General features: G+C 42.9%; 1 protein-coding gene across 1 annotated transcript in view; it reads left to right on the top strand.

The window, feature by feature from the left end:
• The window catches only part of LOC121194072 (titin-like), a 183,268-nt gene that overhangs the window by 53,169 nt on the left and 112,706 nt on the right, over positions 1-17,393 (top strand). Inside the window, exons 47-65 of the mRNA XM_041056636.1 lie at positions 122-400; positions 537-824; positions 2,333-2,620; positions 2,757-3,047; positions 3,546-3,833; positions 3,972-4,082; positions 4,208-4,493; positions 4,763-4,946; positions 5,034-5,117; positions 5,306-5,573; positions 5,910-5,945; positions 10,107-10,178; positions 10,493-10,561; positions 10,731-10,811; positions 10,955-11,026; positions 11,269-11,487; positions 11,693-11,992; positions 12,321-12,434; positions 12,728-12,817. Coding sequence (XP_040912570.1) covers positions 122-400; positions 537-824; positions 2,333-2,620; positions 2,757-3,047; positions 3,546-3,833; positions 3,972-4,082; positions 4,208-4,493; positions 4,763-4,946; positions 5,034-5,117; positions 5,306-5,573; positions 5,910-5,945; positions 10,107-10,178; positions 10,493-10,561; positions 10,731-10,811; positions 10,955-11,026; positions 11,269-11,487; positions 11,693-11,992; positions 12,321-12,434; positions 12,728-12,817 — 3,420 coding nt within the window. The remainder of the gene's footprint in view (positions 1-121; positions 401-536; positions 825-2,332; positions 2,621-2,756; positions 3,048-3,545; positions 3,834-3,971; positions 4,083-4,207; positions 4,494-4,762; positions 4,947-5,033; positions 5,118-5,305; positions 5,574-5,909; positions 5,946-10,106; positions 10,179-10,492; positions 10,562-10,730; positions 10,812-10,954; positions 11,027-11,268; positions 11,488-11,692; positions 11,993-12,320; positions 12,435-12,727; positions 12,818-17,393) is intronic.

The following is a 17,393-nucleotide window of genomic DNA, read 5'->3' on the forward strand; positions in this document are numbered from 1 at the left end:
TGCCTAACGCTACATAACACTACCAGCCCCAGGCTCATAAAATACTTTCCTATGAAAAAGCCTGTGACTTCACACAGTCGTTTTTCTGGTTGGCTTTAATCGTTTGTGTCTGTGACTGCAGAGCCGCCGTACTTCGTCGAGTTTCTGGAGCCCATGGAGGTGACAGCTGGAGACGCCGTGTGTCTGAAGTGTCAGGTGGCGGGCACGCCTGAGATCAAGGTGTCCTGGTTCAAGGCCGATGGCAAAGTCCGGTCCAGCCCCACCGTTAAGCTGGAGTACTCGAAGGGCGTAGCCTGTCTAAAGCTCAGCAAAGCCAGCAAGGCCGACATTGGAGAATACACCTGCAAGGCAGAGAACCGGATCGGTTCTGCCTCCTCCACCTGCAAACTCAATGTGCAAGGTGAGCACCTGAAGTTTGTGCTTGCTGTTTTACATAAACAAACAAGGTTCTTTTTAAATCAGAATTTTACCACTGGTTACACCAAAGTTTTCAGCCAACTTTCTGCCGTTCACCGTCATGTCTTTACCCTCTCCAGAGGCCAAAACGCCGCCGTCATTCCCCAAGAAAATCACCAGCCTGCAGCAGACAGAGGGTCAGCCTGTCAGGTTCGAGTGCCGCGTCGCCGGCTCGTTGCCCATCGAGGTGTCGTGGCTGAAAGACGGCGAACCGCTGAGCGAGGGGGATGAGTTCTCCATGCTGTACGACGACAACACGGCCACGCTGCAGATCAGCCGCGGCGAGATGAGGCACTCTGGGGAGTACGCCTGCGTGGCCACCAACAGCGTGGGCTCGGCTTCCTGCAGAGCCAAGCTCACCCTACAAGGTCTGTGAGGCATGAGAGCTTTAATGGTTCTGATCTAAATACAGCAGGATCTGTCTGGGTTTATGGGTCTGATGCCAAAAGATTCTTCTGTTTAGTTTGAAGCAGAATTTCTCAGCGTTCTTTGGCCTGTAATCCTGGTTTTTACATCCCAGAATTACCTTCAAGTCACTTCTCGTCATTTCACTCGGTGGAATTGTTTTTTTTTTTTTTCAACAGGCAGGGTGTCGTCAGATTTTGATTGGCTTTATTTTAACCCATGTGGGGTCCCGAGCCAGAGGTTGAGAAACTCTACCCTGGGGCTCAGTGAAGCTCTTTGGGAGTGGTGTGATGTGTGCTTTGGTTCTAATGCTGAGGGAAGATAAATAAAACCAGATAAACTTAGTTTACTGAGCCTGAGACATGAACAATGCTGACAGAGAAGCTGAATCAGAATCAGAATCAGAATAACTTTATTGATCCCCGTAGGGAAATTCTTACTGTTACTTAACTCCCAGTTGAAAATGAAAAGGAAAAATTGCACATAGTGTGTAGTAAGAGAAAAAAATTCTAGAATAAATAAGTGAAGTGAAAAAACCAAATAAGAATAAAAGTATAGTATAATGAAAATCAAGTAAAAATATTGCAATAACTCCAAAATCAAACAGAACAATATATACAAATAATACAAAAAATAGAAAAAATAAGACATCTTAATATTTTAATATTTGCAGATATGTACATGAGGTTTGTGGTTGATAGTTTAAAAATGAAGTATACACAGTATACATGAGTCCGTGATTCTTACAGTCCAGAGTTATATAGTTTGATTGCGACAGGCAGGAATGATTTCCTGTGTCGCTCTGTTGTGCAGCGTGGAACAACAATCAGCACATGGTGGAGAGGGTGTGAAGGAGAGTCCAATATTGTCCTAACTTTGGACAACATTCTCCTCTCCAACACTGTGTTCAGAGAGTCCAGTTCCTCCCCCACAACATGGCTGGCCTTCCTGATGATCTTATTGAGTCTGTTAGTGTCCTTCACCCTCAGGCTGCTGCCCCAGCAGACAACAGCGTACAGGATGGCACTGGCCACCACAGACTCATAGAACATCCGCAGCATCGTTCGGCAGATGTTAAAGGACCTTAGCCGTCTCAGAAAATAGAGACGGCTCTGTCCCTTTCTGTAAACAGTGTCCACGTTTTTGGACCAGTCCAGTTTGTGGTCTAGGTACACCCCCAGGTACCTGTACTCCTCCACCATGTCTACATTGACCCCTTGAATGTTGACAGGGGTCACTGTAGCCTTGGTCCTCCTCAAGTTCACCACCAGTTCTTTTGTCTTCATCACATTGAGCTGCAGGTGGTTTATCTTGCTCCATGTGACAAAGTTTTCCACAACCGTCCTGTACTCACTCTCATCACCACCTGAAATACTTCACCTAAAGAGTTGTTGTTGTTGTTGTTGTTGTTGCTGTTGTTGACGTTGTTGACATTGTCTCATCTCCTTCCTGCCCTGTCATGGACCTGCAGAACCAAGATACCCTCCGGTCTTTGACAGGAAGTTGTCACCACAGGAGGTGACGGTGGGTGACAGCATTGAGCTGGAGTGTCACATGACTGGCTCTGTCCCCATTAAAGTCACATGGTCCAAAGATCACAAAGATATTCGCTCTGGAGGGAATTATAAGATCAGCTGTGTGGATAATACGCCCCACCTGACCATCGTGAAGGCAGATAAAGCCGACACGGGCAGATACTTCTGCCATGCCTCTAACGACATGGGGAAGGACTCTTGTTCTTCTGATATCACTGTCAAAGGTATTTGAACCCAGGCCACACTGAGTCATCTTGGCCTTCTCCTCTTAAACACTCAAGCCCCCTTCAAGGGCGTTTCTTTGTGTGGGAAAAATACAGCCTTCCTCTCCTCACCGTCACTTCCCTCTCTTGTTTTCAGAGCGTAAAAACCCTCCGGTGTTCACCAAAAAGCCCTCAGAGCAAATCGAGGACACGGAGGGCAAACTGGTGAAGATCGAGGGCAGGGTCTCTGGCTCGCAGCCCATGTCTGTCAGCTGGTTCAAAGACGACACGGAGATCTACAGCTCCGACAAATACGACATCAGCTTTAAGAGTAACGTGGCTGTGCTTTGCATCAAGAGCAGCCAGGTGAGCGACAGCGGCAGGTACTCCTGCCAGGCGTCCAACGAAGCTGGAAGAGCGTCCTGTGACGTCGCTGTGGGCATCTCAGGTGGATTTGATTTCCAAAGTTTACATCATGTAGGACTCACTAAAGCAGGGATTTGACTTAACTCATCATACATACATACATACATACATCCTGTAGCAGTGAAGTGATGAGTTGATTAGTTGAATCATTTCAACAAGAGTTTCAGTTTCTTCAGTGTCTCAGATTTGATTCTTGTCTCTGTTTTACATCTTTGGAAATATCTTTGAGTCTTGGTCTGTCGGTGGGACAAAGTGAGACATTTGAAGACATTGGAAGACATCACCGTGGACACAACAATTAATCACAGCTCAGATAAACTAGATATTCTTCCACTTTTAATCCATAAAAATTCTGTTTTTTGTTTTTTTTATCAGACGTGGTGAAACATGATCTTTATCTCCTAATTCCTACATGTGAACAGTCTCTTGTAATTCTATTATCATATAATTCTTATGACGTCTTACAGTACGTCTTACCGGTACAGTCTGCTGAAATTAAACCGCCTCTTCTCTGTTGCAGAGGCGAAGAAGCCTCCGGTCTTTGACGTCCCGCTCAAACCGGTGACTGTGGACGAGGGCGAGAAGCTGAGCCTCAGGTGTCATGTCTGCGGGTCTCCGCCACTGAAGATCCAGTGGATGAAAGACAGGAAGGACCTGACGTCAGTTGGCAGCACCAGGATTAGCTTCTCTGACGGGACGGCCTGCCTGGAGATCAGCCCGGTCTCCAGACACGACGCCGGCGATTATCTCTGCAAGGCCACCAATGACGCCGGCAGTGAGTTCTCCAAGGCCAAGGTCACCGTGAAAGGTAAGAACTGTGAAAACATGCTCATCTATCAAGGTTGACATCATGTCATGTCAGACATCAAACAGCTCCACCTGGTGGACAGTTTACATGTTTTTGTAGTTAGAACAGTTTTGTGATGCTGTTGTTGTTGTGTTGCAGAGAAACCAGGAGCAGCTCCACCTCCTGTTGAAGCTCCAGCTGCAGCTCCAACCAAGAAACTGGACAATCTGTTCTTCATTGAGGAGCCCAAAACTGCCCACATCACTGAGAGTGAGACTCACAAATGACACATAACGTGCAGCATATACTGTTCACAATGCACAGCTTGTAAAGTCGATGTTAAATATACCATCAGAAAGTAGCTTTGTCCTCACCCTCCACCTGTTGTTCCACAGAGGGCACCGCCACCTTCATCGCCAAGGTGGGCGGTGACCCCATCCCCAGCGTGAAGTGGATGAAGGGAAAGTGGAGGCAGATCACACATGGTGGCCGGATCTCCATCGAGCAGAGGGGCCAGGAGGCCAAACTGGAGATCAGAGAGGTGACCAAGTCGGATTCGGGTCAGTACCGGTGTGTCGCCTCCAACAAGCACGGCGAGATCGAGTGCAGCGCCGACATGCATGTGGACGAGAAGAAAGAGGCGGCGCTGCTCGAGGGAGACCTCCGAGCCAAACTGAAGAAGTGAGTTTACTGAAGAATGTGTCGGTGTATGACTGTTATTGTCTGTCAGCTGTCGTCGCTGTGGGCATCTCAGACTTCACACAGTCGTCGCTGTGGGCATCTCAGACTTCACACAGTCGTACAGGGTTTAGACGTCTGTTGAAACATTTTTAATCCATCTGCAAATTTGAACATTGTCTAAATTTTCATTTTTAGTTTCTAAACCCTGCTGGACCCTCTGCTGTCTCCATCTTTACGAACTCATGATGGTCCCTCTGTTTTGTCCTCAGGACGCCATCTAAGCAGAAGAGTCCCCAGGAGGAGAAGGACATTGACATTGTTGAGCTTTTGAGGAACGTGGACCCCAAAGAGTATGAGAAATACGCCCGAATGTACGGCATCACCGACTACCGTGGCCTGCTGCAGGCCATCGAGCAGCTGAAGAAGGAGAAAGCTGAAGAAAGTGGAAGACCGGTAAGACTCGGCACGGTCAGTGCCTCTGATGTGTCTGTGTCTGTAGACACAGCTGAATAATGTTGTTGTTGTTGTTGTTGTTGACAGGAACTGGAACGTGGAGACAGAGAGTCTGATGAGGACATGGCCCGACTGGTGGCCGACCTGCAGAAGAGGATGGAGCGAACAGAGGTCAGGGCATGTTTACTGTTTTCCTGGGAATAATCAGGAGGAACATGTAATCCATGCGATTTCACAGGTGCAGGGTATCAATAATCTGCACAAACAAAACGCAAAAGTGCTTTGACAGTAAAAAAAACGTTGGTGTGTCTGTTGGTAACGTGGATTTTCAAGACTTAATCCTCCTCTTGCTCCTGCAGCCTGTCACCGTGGAGAAGGACATCTCCGATCAGTCCGTCTTCACCAACAAGGAGGTGGTGTTTGAGTGTGAGGTCAAGATCAACTACCCAGAGATCACCCTGTCCTGGTACAAGGGTACACAGAAACTGGACACCAGCAACAAGTACGACATCAGCATCAGTGGCGACCGCCACCTGCTCAAGATCAAGGACTGCCAGTTGTCCGACCAAGGCAACTACCGGGTGGTCTGCGGGCCGCACATCTCCAGTGCCAAGCTCACTGTCATGGGTCAGTACTGATAACTTGCACCAGCAGCTGTACAGCATCTGTTAGTTACATAATATCAATGCAGCTGGACAAACACATGGTTTTCAAGGATTTAACAAAAACTGTTCATAAAACTCAGCTGAGGTAACATTCATAGTCTAGCTTTGTTAGAATTTATGTTAGTGACCTGATTCCTTATCATTTAAACATGATTGATTATTGGATTTTCTGAAGCATCATTAAAACTCATTTCACTCCCTGTGAGTAGCTTCTAAACTTTTTTATTTTAGATTAAACTTTTTGATGCTCAGTGACCTGACAGATGAAGTATTTTCTTCGTTGTGTTTTGTCTTTCAGAGGCAGAGGTTGAGAAGCATCTGCAGGACACATCGGGTAAGGAAGGGCAGTCGTGTACTCTGTCTTGTCAGTTGTCCATCCCTAACGTAAAGGCTCAGTGGTTTAAAAATGGCAAGCAGTTAGAGATGAAGGGCAGGTACACGTCCGAGGTGAAACACAAGGTTCAGAAGCTTCTGATCACAGACCTGAAGCCTGAAGACCAGGGTCGATACACCTGCAGGTACCAGCACCTGGAGTCCTCAGCTGATCTCTGGGTGGAAGGTTTGTACCTGGAAACCTTCTAGACGTGGTGGATGTTCTGCCCATTTACTAACCTCTTTCGACTCCATCAAACTCTGAGACTAATGTTGGAGATTTGGATTTTACCCTCTTTTTTTCTCTTTCTTCTGGGATTTGTCTTCCTCTGTCTTAACATTCTTCACTCCTCTCCTGGATTATCTTGCAGAAATGTCCACCATCATCTCATCCACTGTCTTCTTACATCCGTCTCAAATCAAACCCACCCCCCACCCCCCCAACAACCAGTCGTCATAACTGTCCCATAAACCTTCCTCTGATCATTTCTAACCATGTGGATGTTGTGTCGATGGAAACTACCATTCAGCTGTTATCATACATTCCCAGTTGTGATGCCAAACACGTTTACCCATTCACGTCTTTATCTGTTTTAGCTGAACAAATTCATTTCACCAAACGCATCCACAACGTCGAAGTCAACGAGCGCCAGTCAGCCACCTTTGAGTGTGAGGTGTCCTTCGACAACGCAATTGTTTCGTGGTACAAAGACACCTGGGAATTGAAAGAGAGCCCTAAGTACAACTTCAGAAGTGAGGGCCGAAGACATTTTATGGTCATCCGAAATGTGACCATCGAAGATGAAGGTGTGTAGAGCGCCGTCAAGCCCCAGAGTATCGTCACAAAGCCCCAATAGAATTTTTTAAGAGTGTTTTTATGACATAAGTGTTAAACGTCTTCATTACTAATCCCATGTAGGCGTGTACTCAGTGATTGTGAGGTTGGAGCCCAGAGGAGAGGCTAAGAGCACAGCTGAGCTTTATTTGTCTGGCAAAGGTACAGTTCCCAGTCAGGCGGCACCTTTAATGCTTCTGTTCAGCTTTTGCCTGTTTTTGTGTTAACACGTTGTTCACTCTTCCCCTTTTTTTTCACAGAAATTGAATTAGCAATGGTGCCCTTTGGTAAGTATTTTATTACCTAGATTAACAGCTGTAATCTGTCAGAGACATTTCAGGAAATCCTCTTGTTCTCTATCTTCACCAGCATCGGGTGACAAGTTTAGCTTAGTGCCGTGTTTTAGATCCTACAAACACAATTGTGGTTATGTTTACGGCTGCTTGATGTTATGGAAGGTGCCAAATGTATGCCAGCAGTGTGCAGTTCAGTGTTGTTTAGTGTTTTTTGTGAGCACAGATGTCTTGACTAAAAATACTGTTGGTCCGGTTTGTCATTGTTGGAAAGTACAGACAGTTTGGATATGGAACGTCATGTGTTTGTGATTGACTGATGCTACATGCTATTAATATCAATTACATGTTACTATTTGTAGTTGACTGTGATGAAGATGGCAGCTAAAGAAGCTAAAGTGCTAAACTGTTAGTGTATATCCAACGTTATGTTAACTCTTTGTAAATGAATTTATGCTAGCTGTTCATAGTTGGTCGATGTTATAACTACAAACCATTAGCATATCCATCCTTAGTTAACAGATGTTACAGCAGCTGCTTATTTAACTGGTGAAAAGAAAATCGTGTTCAGCCAAACATAGCGGGAGGGGACATATATCCAGTGTAGGCACAGACAGCTCATATAATCAGCACGATGTTACGTCTCATATAGACTTTCATTGTCCATTTGACATTATGATATGTTGGTTGATGTTATGATAGCAGTGTTAGCTACAGCTCACACCCTCCAACAATTCTGGCAAATGCTGGGAAGCAAGAGGATTTTCCAAAATGTCAGATTGTCAACTGTTAATGTGAGGGGTTTTTTTTTTTTAATACTACTGTTCACAATGTCCTGTTCTGTTTCATAGATAACTGTTGTGATTATGGTGATTAAGCTCCTTTAAAATTAAGTTTTGGTATGAACCATATTCCATATTCTGTAGATGTGTCAGACTCCTCAGTTCAGAGGCCTGAAGTGCCCTCGTCAGTGGCAATTCAAGGTAAGACCGGAATCAGGAGCAGTTAACTCTGAACTCCGTTCATCAGAAAGTAGATTTAAAAACAACTTTTTTAATAAGTTCATTTTTTAACATGCAAGTTTAGACCAAAACCTCACAAAACCAAAATTCTCAAAATTGAAAGACGCAAATTAAACATCATAATGAAACCAACGTGTTTTTGTCTTTTAAAGAATCTGCTGAATTCTATCATTATGAAGAATCGATTGAACAGAGAGGTATTGAATGTCTTTTTTTTTTTTACTTCATCTGTTTACATCTTCCACCCTCACAAGATTCTACTGAAAAATGATTAACACCTGTTTAAGATTAAAATCATGATCTTCTCATCTCTTTATCAAAGATCTTTAAACATTTATTTTTGTAATCCCTCACCTCACTGACCCGCGGACTAATCCTTATTTCTCATCAAATATTCAAAACTCTTGTGTCCTTTTTTCTTAAAACGGAAAAAAAAAAATTGTTTTTTTTCCCCCAAGAATCAGCTGAATATACTTATCACTATGAAGAAGAGATGGAGGTGGAGCAGAGAGGTACAACGTGTGCTTCTTCTCTTTCACTCAGACTTCATTCTCTCCATCATCATCAACCCATCTGAGCAGATCTGGAAAAAAAACATGACATAAAATATTAAATGTAATAAATCTAATAATCACAGAGACTTTGATCAGGGACAGACTGAAATTTGACGTCAGTCCTGAAGACGTGTATTTATGTGATTTATGGAACCCCACAGATACATAGACAGATAGCTAGATAGCAACCCAAAGGTTGCTCTTATTACTGATCAATAAAGCTTTAGTGAATTACTTATTTTTTTATAAAGCCATTAGTTACAGCTTATACTAATGCCTGTGAAGACACTGGTTGTTTTCAGGTTGGTTTAAACATGATTAAACATTTTTACAGATGTAAATTTACCCAAATCTGCCTTTTGCGTTCATCATAACACCATCGGTGCATCATGTGACTCACCTCTGCTTTGTAAAGTTGTGTAGATTTCATTTAACAGCCTTTGTCCTCTTGTTTTGTCCATGTTTGTTTGTTTGTTTGACAGTTTGGGATGTTCTTCTTTTTTCACTCTGTAACAATCATCCCATCTTCCATCTCACCATCACACACTCACTAACTTCCAGCCGCGTTGACGTTTCACGATGTCTTTAATCTTGTTGATGGAGAAATTTTAATCTGGAAATGTAACTCGCTGAAATGGTTTATTTCTGCCCAGGTTAAAATTTTGGTTTTAAATGTGTGTGAAGTCTGACTTCTGTTCATGAAAACAACTGGTTGTCAATGGTAGGCAAAGTAACTGTATATGTACAGTCTACAGACAAACATGAAAAGAGTACGGGAGTTGTCTTTTCTTAAACGGCATCAGAACTGTAATTGTTTTAAAGAGTGACGCCATCTGGTGGCAGAAGACCAGCCGACACATGGTTCACTACTACTGCTTTCACCAGCTGGTAATAATAACACAATAACAACAAAACTTTTGTTTTAAGTGACAGAGGGTTTTGTAAACCTGTCACAGACGACAGGCTTCACACACGTCTGAGTTTTGTTTGGCTTCCAAACCTGATCTGAGGGAGAAACTGTTAGAAAATAAAGGATGGATGGATTCTGAGACAACGGGCCCCTGGGAACAGTTCTTTGTAGTTCTTTTGTGTGTCTTTGAGTCGTTGTTCTGTATCTTTTTGTGGCCATTTTGTGTGTTTCTATAATTGCTTTGTCTCTTTGTGGTTGTTTTGCATCTTTATGGTTGTTTTCAGTCTCTTTTTGTGGATTTGTGTCGCTTTGTACTTGTTCTGTGTGTCTTTGTGATCATACCTGAGTCTGAACCTCACTGCTAACTGGTCTACAGATTACCATGTGCATTTTAAATCTGCACTCCCACAGTATTTTATTTTTATGTCAAACCATAAATGTTCACAGGACATTAATACATAGACTTCAGAAAGTTAATGATGCTAATTCTCTGTGTTTTTTCCCACCAGCTGCCAGAGTTCCCGTTGAGGAGACAGTGGAGACCAAGAAAGTTGAAATGAGAGAGGAAATCCCAACAAAAGGTACCAGACCTGAACGTCTTCCAGCTGCAGCTCAGCACCTGGTCCTGCAGAAAATGCAGAAAACGCTTACTTGTCCGTCCTCCGCTACTAAAATCTTCGATCGTTTCATCCTGTTCTGCTTTGTTATTCCTGTTTTTTATTCCTCTACTCTTCCTTTTTTTTTGCTGCAAATAGACTTGTTATTACATTATCTACTTTAGACGCTTTTTCTTTTGCCTTTCTTTGAACATTATCTTTCGCTGCGCTTCTGTGCTCCACCTGTAAAAACGCACGATGTCACGCTTGTGATGCTAACACAGTTGGTGTCTCTTAAGTTCCCAAAGCTGAGAAAAAGCCTGAAGAGAAGCCGACGGCAGCCACGAAAGAGCCGTCACCACCTAAAGGTACTGACAAGCCTTTGATGTTGGCATAAACCTGTCTAATAATGAATTCATCTATGGCTTTTCATGGTTTTTACACTTTTCAAATAGCTCCTGTGTATTTAATGTAATTGTGTGTGTATGATCTTTCACTCTGTAACCTTCATTCATGTTTCCATGTTGTGAAATTTAGTAGTGGAGGCCAAAAAGCCAGTGGAGGAAAGGGTTCCTGTAGTTTCAGTCCCAGAGAAGAAGGAAGCTCCTGCTCCCAAAGGTAGAGATCGCTGCTTATTCAAACCCCTTTAGTGAAAATCTTCTGTCTTTGCAGCTGACAACCTTTTCAGATTCCGTCCTATTCCTCTTGTCTTGCCTTCTTTGATTTTCTGGTTTGTCGTGTGCTTGAATGTATCTTAAAAGAACCAGAGGAGGTTAAGAAGCCCGCTGCTCCTCCCTCGCTGCCTGCTGAAAAGCCTGGAGTGCCAAAGAAAGGTACTTCCTGTTGTTTGACATCTTACCCAATGTCCTCAGTAGCAGCTTACTCACTACTACGTAGCTCCTCACCTCTTAATGTCCGTCTCACCGTGACTTTACTGTTTGTACTCTTGACATCACCCTAAATCAGTGTGTGTCTTCCTGTTCTGTCATCTCACTCTTTTGAGCACTTCTTGATAACTCTTGGGTGCCACCATGACTTCATGCTAACACTGGCCAATGTCTGTGTTACCTACAAGATGAGCCCAAGCCTCAGATACCAGCAGAGCCCAAGAAAGTGGTGCCTGCAGCTAAGCCTGAAGCTGAACCCAAGCCCAAACCGAAAGCAGAACCTGAACCAAAGCCTAAGCCCACACCGGCTCCCAAAGCAGAACCTGAAGCCAAACCTGTGAAGGTTGAGCCGGAGCCTGAACCTAAGCCGGCGCCAGTAAAGAAGCCGACAGCTCCACCGTCCAAAGGTATTACCTGCTTTGTGTGGAGGAGTGTGTTGAGTTTGAAAGACTTTGGTGACTGAAGTTTAACTGTGTGTATTTTTTTGTGTCTTCAGTATCGATATGTCTTTGCTGTGTTTCCTTAGCTTCAAACATGGAAGCGAATCTTTGACTTTCTGTGTGTCCTGACTGTCTTTGCTCTTACCTAAACCAATCTGAATGTTGCTTTAAGTCCTTGAAGAAGCTGCAAAACCAGAGCTGGCAAAAATCAGACCTGAACCAGAAGCCCGAAAACCAAAGCCAGAACCAGAAAAACCAAAACCTGAGACCCGTAAGCCTGAGCCTCCTGTAACAGAGCCAGAACCAGCCATCTCCAAGCCAGAACCACCAGTTCCAAAAGCAGAACCTGAGGTGGTTCCCAAACCTGAACTGGCAGTGAAAAAAGCCGAGGCTGAAGTGAGAGTACCAAAACCAGAACCTCCAAAAGCCAAACCAGAAACGACACCCACTCCAAAGGAACCTGTGAAAAAAGGTATACAACATTTCTGGTCTCCACCATCCAACTGTAACTCATCTGGAGTGATTTTCCATGAGTACTCATTGATCCTTTTTGGATCTAGTTTAGATGTTTGAGCAGTAAGACTCTTTAACCACTTGAAACCTGAGAGATTTAATGTATTGGAAACTTTAAATGTCTAAAGTCTGTGATTGAGTTGTTTTTTCTGAACGCGTTTCATCATTTAACATCGCAAAACATCTGACTCTTTGCTTTGAGCCATGAAACAACAGCAACAGGCTTTTTTGGGCTGTGAACATAGTTCCATTTACAAATGTCTGACAAATGACATCTTCTTTTAAAGTACCAGAAGCACCAACAAAGAAGGAGGTGTTTGCGCCTCCACCACCACCTACAGTCCCACAAAAGGTGGAGAGAGAGGAGGAAGCACCACAGAAGAAGCCTGTGGCAGCTAAAGGTACCTGAAGCTCAGTCGGCTATCAATCATCCCAAAGCCCTTCACACTAAAACCTAAACTCTTACACTCATCTTAAACTCTCTTCAGCTTCTGTGGTGTGTTTGTCTAACGTCTAACCTCTGGACGACAGAGTCACTGTGATGTTACGATGGCGCTGCATGTGAGTTCGTCAGGTGTCAGTTTTTCTTGTCTTACACTCGACAGAGTGAGAAGTTCTGTCCATCTCTAAAGATACTCTTCAACTTGAATTCATTGTTTCTGCTTCTAATGTATGTGAATGGTGCTCTTTGAAGTTCCTGTGGTTCCCGAGCCTCCTAAAGCGGCCAAGAAACCAGAACCTGCTGTTGTTCCTCCCAAAGAAGAACCAACAAAGAAAGAGAAAGGTAGTTTTTGTGTTTCTGTCCTCTATGACGAGCGCTGTCTCTGTCAGTCTCTGTTTTGTTTGTTGTCCTTTGACTCTGTTTAAGTTTTAAACAAGCAGGATTATGTTACTTAAATTACCATTATACATTTAAATATTATTTTCCAGTACAAATATAACAAAATATAACAAATATAAAATGTTCCCCAGAGGATGATTCCCGTTGGATGAACCCTTTAGATTTTTAATACTCCATGAGGAGAGTTCAGCAGCATTTCTGCTTAATTTGAGTAAAGTATTTCCTGTTGTGTTTAATGTATCTTTACTTGTGCGCCAGCACAGTTTTCTGTTCTTTCCAGTCATGTGTGCATGTTTTTGTGTCAAACCCTCTTCAAGCTTTGAAGCCCAAACCTAAACTCGAACCAGAAGAGGTGCCTGAAAAAGTACCTCAGAGGGTTTTTGATGAGGTAGTTGCGTCAAAGACTGAACTCGAGAGGCTGCCTGATAAAATACCCGAAACCCGACCTTCAGAGAGATCTGAGGTGAAGGAAAAGCCCCACGAGAGGGTCCCAGATAGAGGACCGGCACCTGAGACAAAAGTGGAGGAAATTCCAAAGATGGTGCCAGAAAAGCTGCCTGAGCAGGTTCCAGGAAAACCTCTTGAGAAAAGAGTGCCAGAGAAGGCTGCTCCTGAGAGGAAGCCTGTAAAAGTTCCTCAAAAGGTGGTGGAAGAAGAGAGGATCCCTGAGAAGAAGCCACCGGAGGAGTTTCCCGTAGAGATTGAGGAAGTGCAAGTTGGAAAGGTGCCTAAGAAACAAACAGAGATGACCTCTGTAGATGAAACACCTGAGAAGGTGCATAAAGCTAAACCTAAAGAAGAAGTCCAAGAAACTCTTCCTAAAGGTACAGCAGAGGCAGACCTCAACTCTTTCTGTCTTTCCCTGTCTTCTTCATGCATGTGAACCATTGGCAACAGTCCAGTTACAGCACTTGTAGAATATGGATCTAAATGTACTCTCACTGATCTCAGACGCAGCCATAACATTTTGTATTTTAGTGTGACAGTATTTTCACATTTGGCAAAGCGCTCAACAACAATAACAACAGAATTAAACTTGTCAAATAATCTCTCTGGCTAAAATCTGCAGACTGAAAACAGACTGAACTGTTGCCGCATCTTCAGAGGGGTTTCGTAAAACGTCTCTTTTTGACGTCAGACTGCTCGCTGTGTTTTGTGTTTATTTAATGTATGCCAGTTGTTTCTGTATGTTTGCTTGTTAACTGTCTAAATCCTCTTCTTTTAAAATAATCTTCTTGTCAAGCAACATCTTGGATTAAAAACTGATCGATTCTTTGATAGAAATAGAAACTAAGAAGATTGGGAAGATTCGGCCCACAGAGGTTGAACAAGAGAAAAAAGTCTCTCCTCCTGAAAAAGGTACAGACCATTTGAAAACATGATGGAGTGCTTTAACCACATCTTATTCTTTAACTCTTGATGATAATATACACCAGGCGCATTATCACCTTAAGCATTAGCCTCTTAATCTCTGTGTTGTCTCTTTCTAACACTGATGCTTGTCTTTGTGTTTTGTTGTCACCTCTTGGCGCCGCCAAATGACGCCTGATCAACACCTCTTAAAACACCCAGAAACTGTGAGTCTTGTCAAGATCGAGCAAAAGAAAGGAGCTGTGAAGACACAGGAAGTTTATTATGAGACAGAGAAAGTGTCTCTGTCAGCGGAGGTGTGGGAACACGAAGAAGCAGTAGAAGAACATGCCGAAGTGTTGTACGAGGACAAAGTGGCTCCTCCAGGCAAGATTATCGTGTCGTTATCAGAAGTGGATGTCTTAAGAACAACAGACGATCTGACCCAAAGAGATAAAAAGTCTGAACTGAGAAGTAAGATATCTGTTACTGACACTTTAAAAAGGAAAGAAACCAGGGTGACCAAACAAAGAGTTTCCCCTAAAACACAGGAAACTAGAGCTGTAGCCCAGGAAAGTGAATCTGACAAAGACAGAGAGGTCACAACGTTGCAGGATAAACCTGAAAAAACTGAAGAGCAGTTTTTCGTCAGGGCCGTTGAGTCACCAGCAGAGAAAATTACAGACGAGAGGAAAGACGGCATATCAGTCAGACACCTGCCAGACAAAGACCTTTCTAAGAAAACCATTAAAACAGAAAGCAGAGAGAGACGCAAGGGAGAGAAAACAGAAGAGCCTACTTCAACAAAAGAAATAGAGTTAGTAAAAGACATCCCACTGGTGACAGAGGGAGATAAAACCAAACCTTCCTCAGTTATAATCAGCACAGAATCAAGAAAACAAAGTGAAAAGATGAAAACTGAAGGGAAAGCTTTGACAGAGGTCACCTACGAGGATTCAGCTGATCATGCTCTCGAGATAATGTCATCTACTCCAGAAGAGAAATACAGTAGAACTGAGAAAATTACAGAAATTACAATTGAGCGGACAGAGGTCAAAGTTGAAGACAAACCAACAAAAGTTACTCAAGCAAAAATAATAGATGAGCAAAGCAGCAGAAAGGACGAAACTCGAATCAAAGCACTTGTCATTTCTGACTCCAAAAAAGATGAAACTAGCGCATCAGCACGAGTTTCAGCACAGAAACATGAGCTGGCTGAAAAGAAACGAGAGAAGGAGTTAAAATCCGATGAGATAATTTATACTAAAAAGGAGAAATTTGTTGAAAAACCAAAACCGGAAGTAGAGATGACCCTCAAGGTAAAACCAAAAGAGTCAGTAACAGATATCGAGGTTGAGAAGCCAAAAGTGATCAAACAGGAGACTGAGTTTGAGTCAGTCGCTGCAAGAACCGAAGCAAAACACCAGAAAAAAGAGGAACCCAGAGATGTCCCTCCTCAGAGAGTCGATACTGAGAAGACAAAAGAAGATGCAAAACCGTCAGTGGCTTCAAAACCAGAGAAGAAAAGGATTTCCCCACAAGCAGTTGCCAGAGGTACAGAGAGAAAATCTAACTTCATTGATCATTTTCATCTTTAACTTTCTCATCTGTCTCCGTGTTTGGATCCAGTCTTTGTTCTTTTTTTTATCTAAGTCTTGGGAAACCAGGGTCCTCAGCCTCAGTTAACAATCAACCACAGTTTGTGTCTTTTCATTCGTGAACGTCGCTCCATTTCACATTTTCATGTTCACTGTGTTCCTTACAACACTCTTCTATTAGTTTTTCTTTCTTCTTAAAAGGGTTCTTTTTTTATCCCTTTGTGTTTTATCTGTCTTTCTTCCTTTGCTTTCCTCTCTTGAACATTAATATCTTACATTAAACAAAAAACTGATTATCTTTAAAGAAACAGAAGCCAAGGCCGAGACCACTCCCACAACCGTTCGTGCTGCTTTGCCTCCCGAAACGCAAACTGTGATAAAAGGAAAAACGCCAGAAAGAGGTACAAAGACAGTGTATTTCCTTGATTGACAGCTCTTACTGCTTTCTTATTATCTCTGTGTTTGTCTTGTTTAACTCCAAATGTTTGTGTCTGTGTTTTTGTTTTTTCCTAATCTCTTGGCACCGCTACATGGTGCTTTATCTTCACACCTCTTAAACTCTTCCATTATCAAGGGGCCATGGCTGGTCTTTTAAAGGCCAAGAAAAGAGCAGGAGCTCAGAAGATCCCTAAACATTTCATTTCAGAGGAAGTGTCCTCTGCAGAGACGGTCAAAGAAAGAGAAGAAGATGAAGAAAAACTTCAAATCTATCACAAGGATAAAGACGAAACTGTGAGCAAAAGTTTTAAATCTTTGACTCAAGAAGGGATTTTACATATGATGCAAGAACCTGATGAAGTATCTGAAATAAGTGGTGACATATCTGTTACTGACGGTTTAAAGGCACAGGGCCCAAAAATGAGACTCATCCCAAAAACTAAAGAAAAGCTTGTTGTCACAGGAAGTGAATGTAAGGAGAAAAACGCTCTGGCAGTTCAGGTTAAACCTACAGAACAAGAATCTCAGGTTGAAGACTTTTCTGTTCAAAAAACTGAACCTTGTACAACAAGCATAGAAATAAAAGACATGAAAAAAGATATTGAAGGAAATCAGGAAGCTTCTCAAAGTAGAGAAAGAAAAGCTGCAAGTCCAGAAATGTGTGTTAAAGCTGTTCCTGATCAAAAACAGGTGATAGGATCTCAAGACCTGACACTTAGGACTGACTCTGAAAAGAGAAAAGATATTTTCACTCAAGGGCTAAAAGATAAACCTAAATTGTCAGTTAAAAAACCTGAGTTATCCAGTGTGACAGATAGTGAGCCTTTAGAAAAAGCCAGTCTCCAGAGCATGTTAAGGAAAACTGACCAAGAAGAGAAACCAAAGACACAGGAATATTGTGAGAAATTCACTAGAACTGATGCCAAAGAAGGTGTAGCTGACAGATTACAAAAACCCAAACCCCAAAATCAAATGCAACCATCAAAGCAAAAAGAACAGGCTGTAGAAAACATAGAAGACAGAGAATTTGACAACTTTCAGTTGAGGGCGGTCACGGCAAAAGACCAAGACATGAAACAAGCAGAACAGAGACAGAAAGACGGAAAGGTCTCAGCCACATTAACTGAAGAAAT

Source organism: Toxotes jaculatrix, chromosome 15 (genome assembly GCF_017976425.1).
Source record: "Toxotes jaculatrix isolate fToxJac2 chromosome 15, fToxJac2.pri, whole genome shotgun sequence".
Lineage (NCBI taxonomy): Eukaryota > Metazoa > Chordata > Actinopteri > Toxotidae > Toxotes > Toxotes jaculatrix.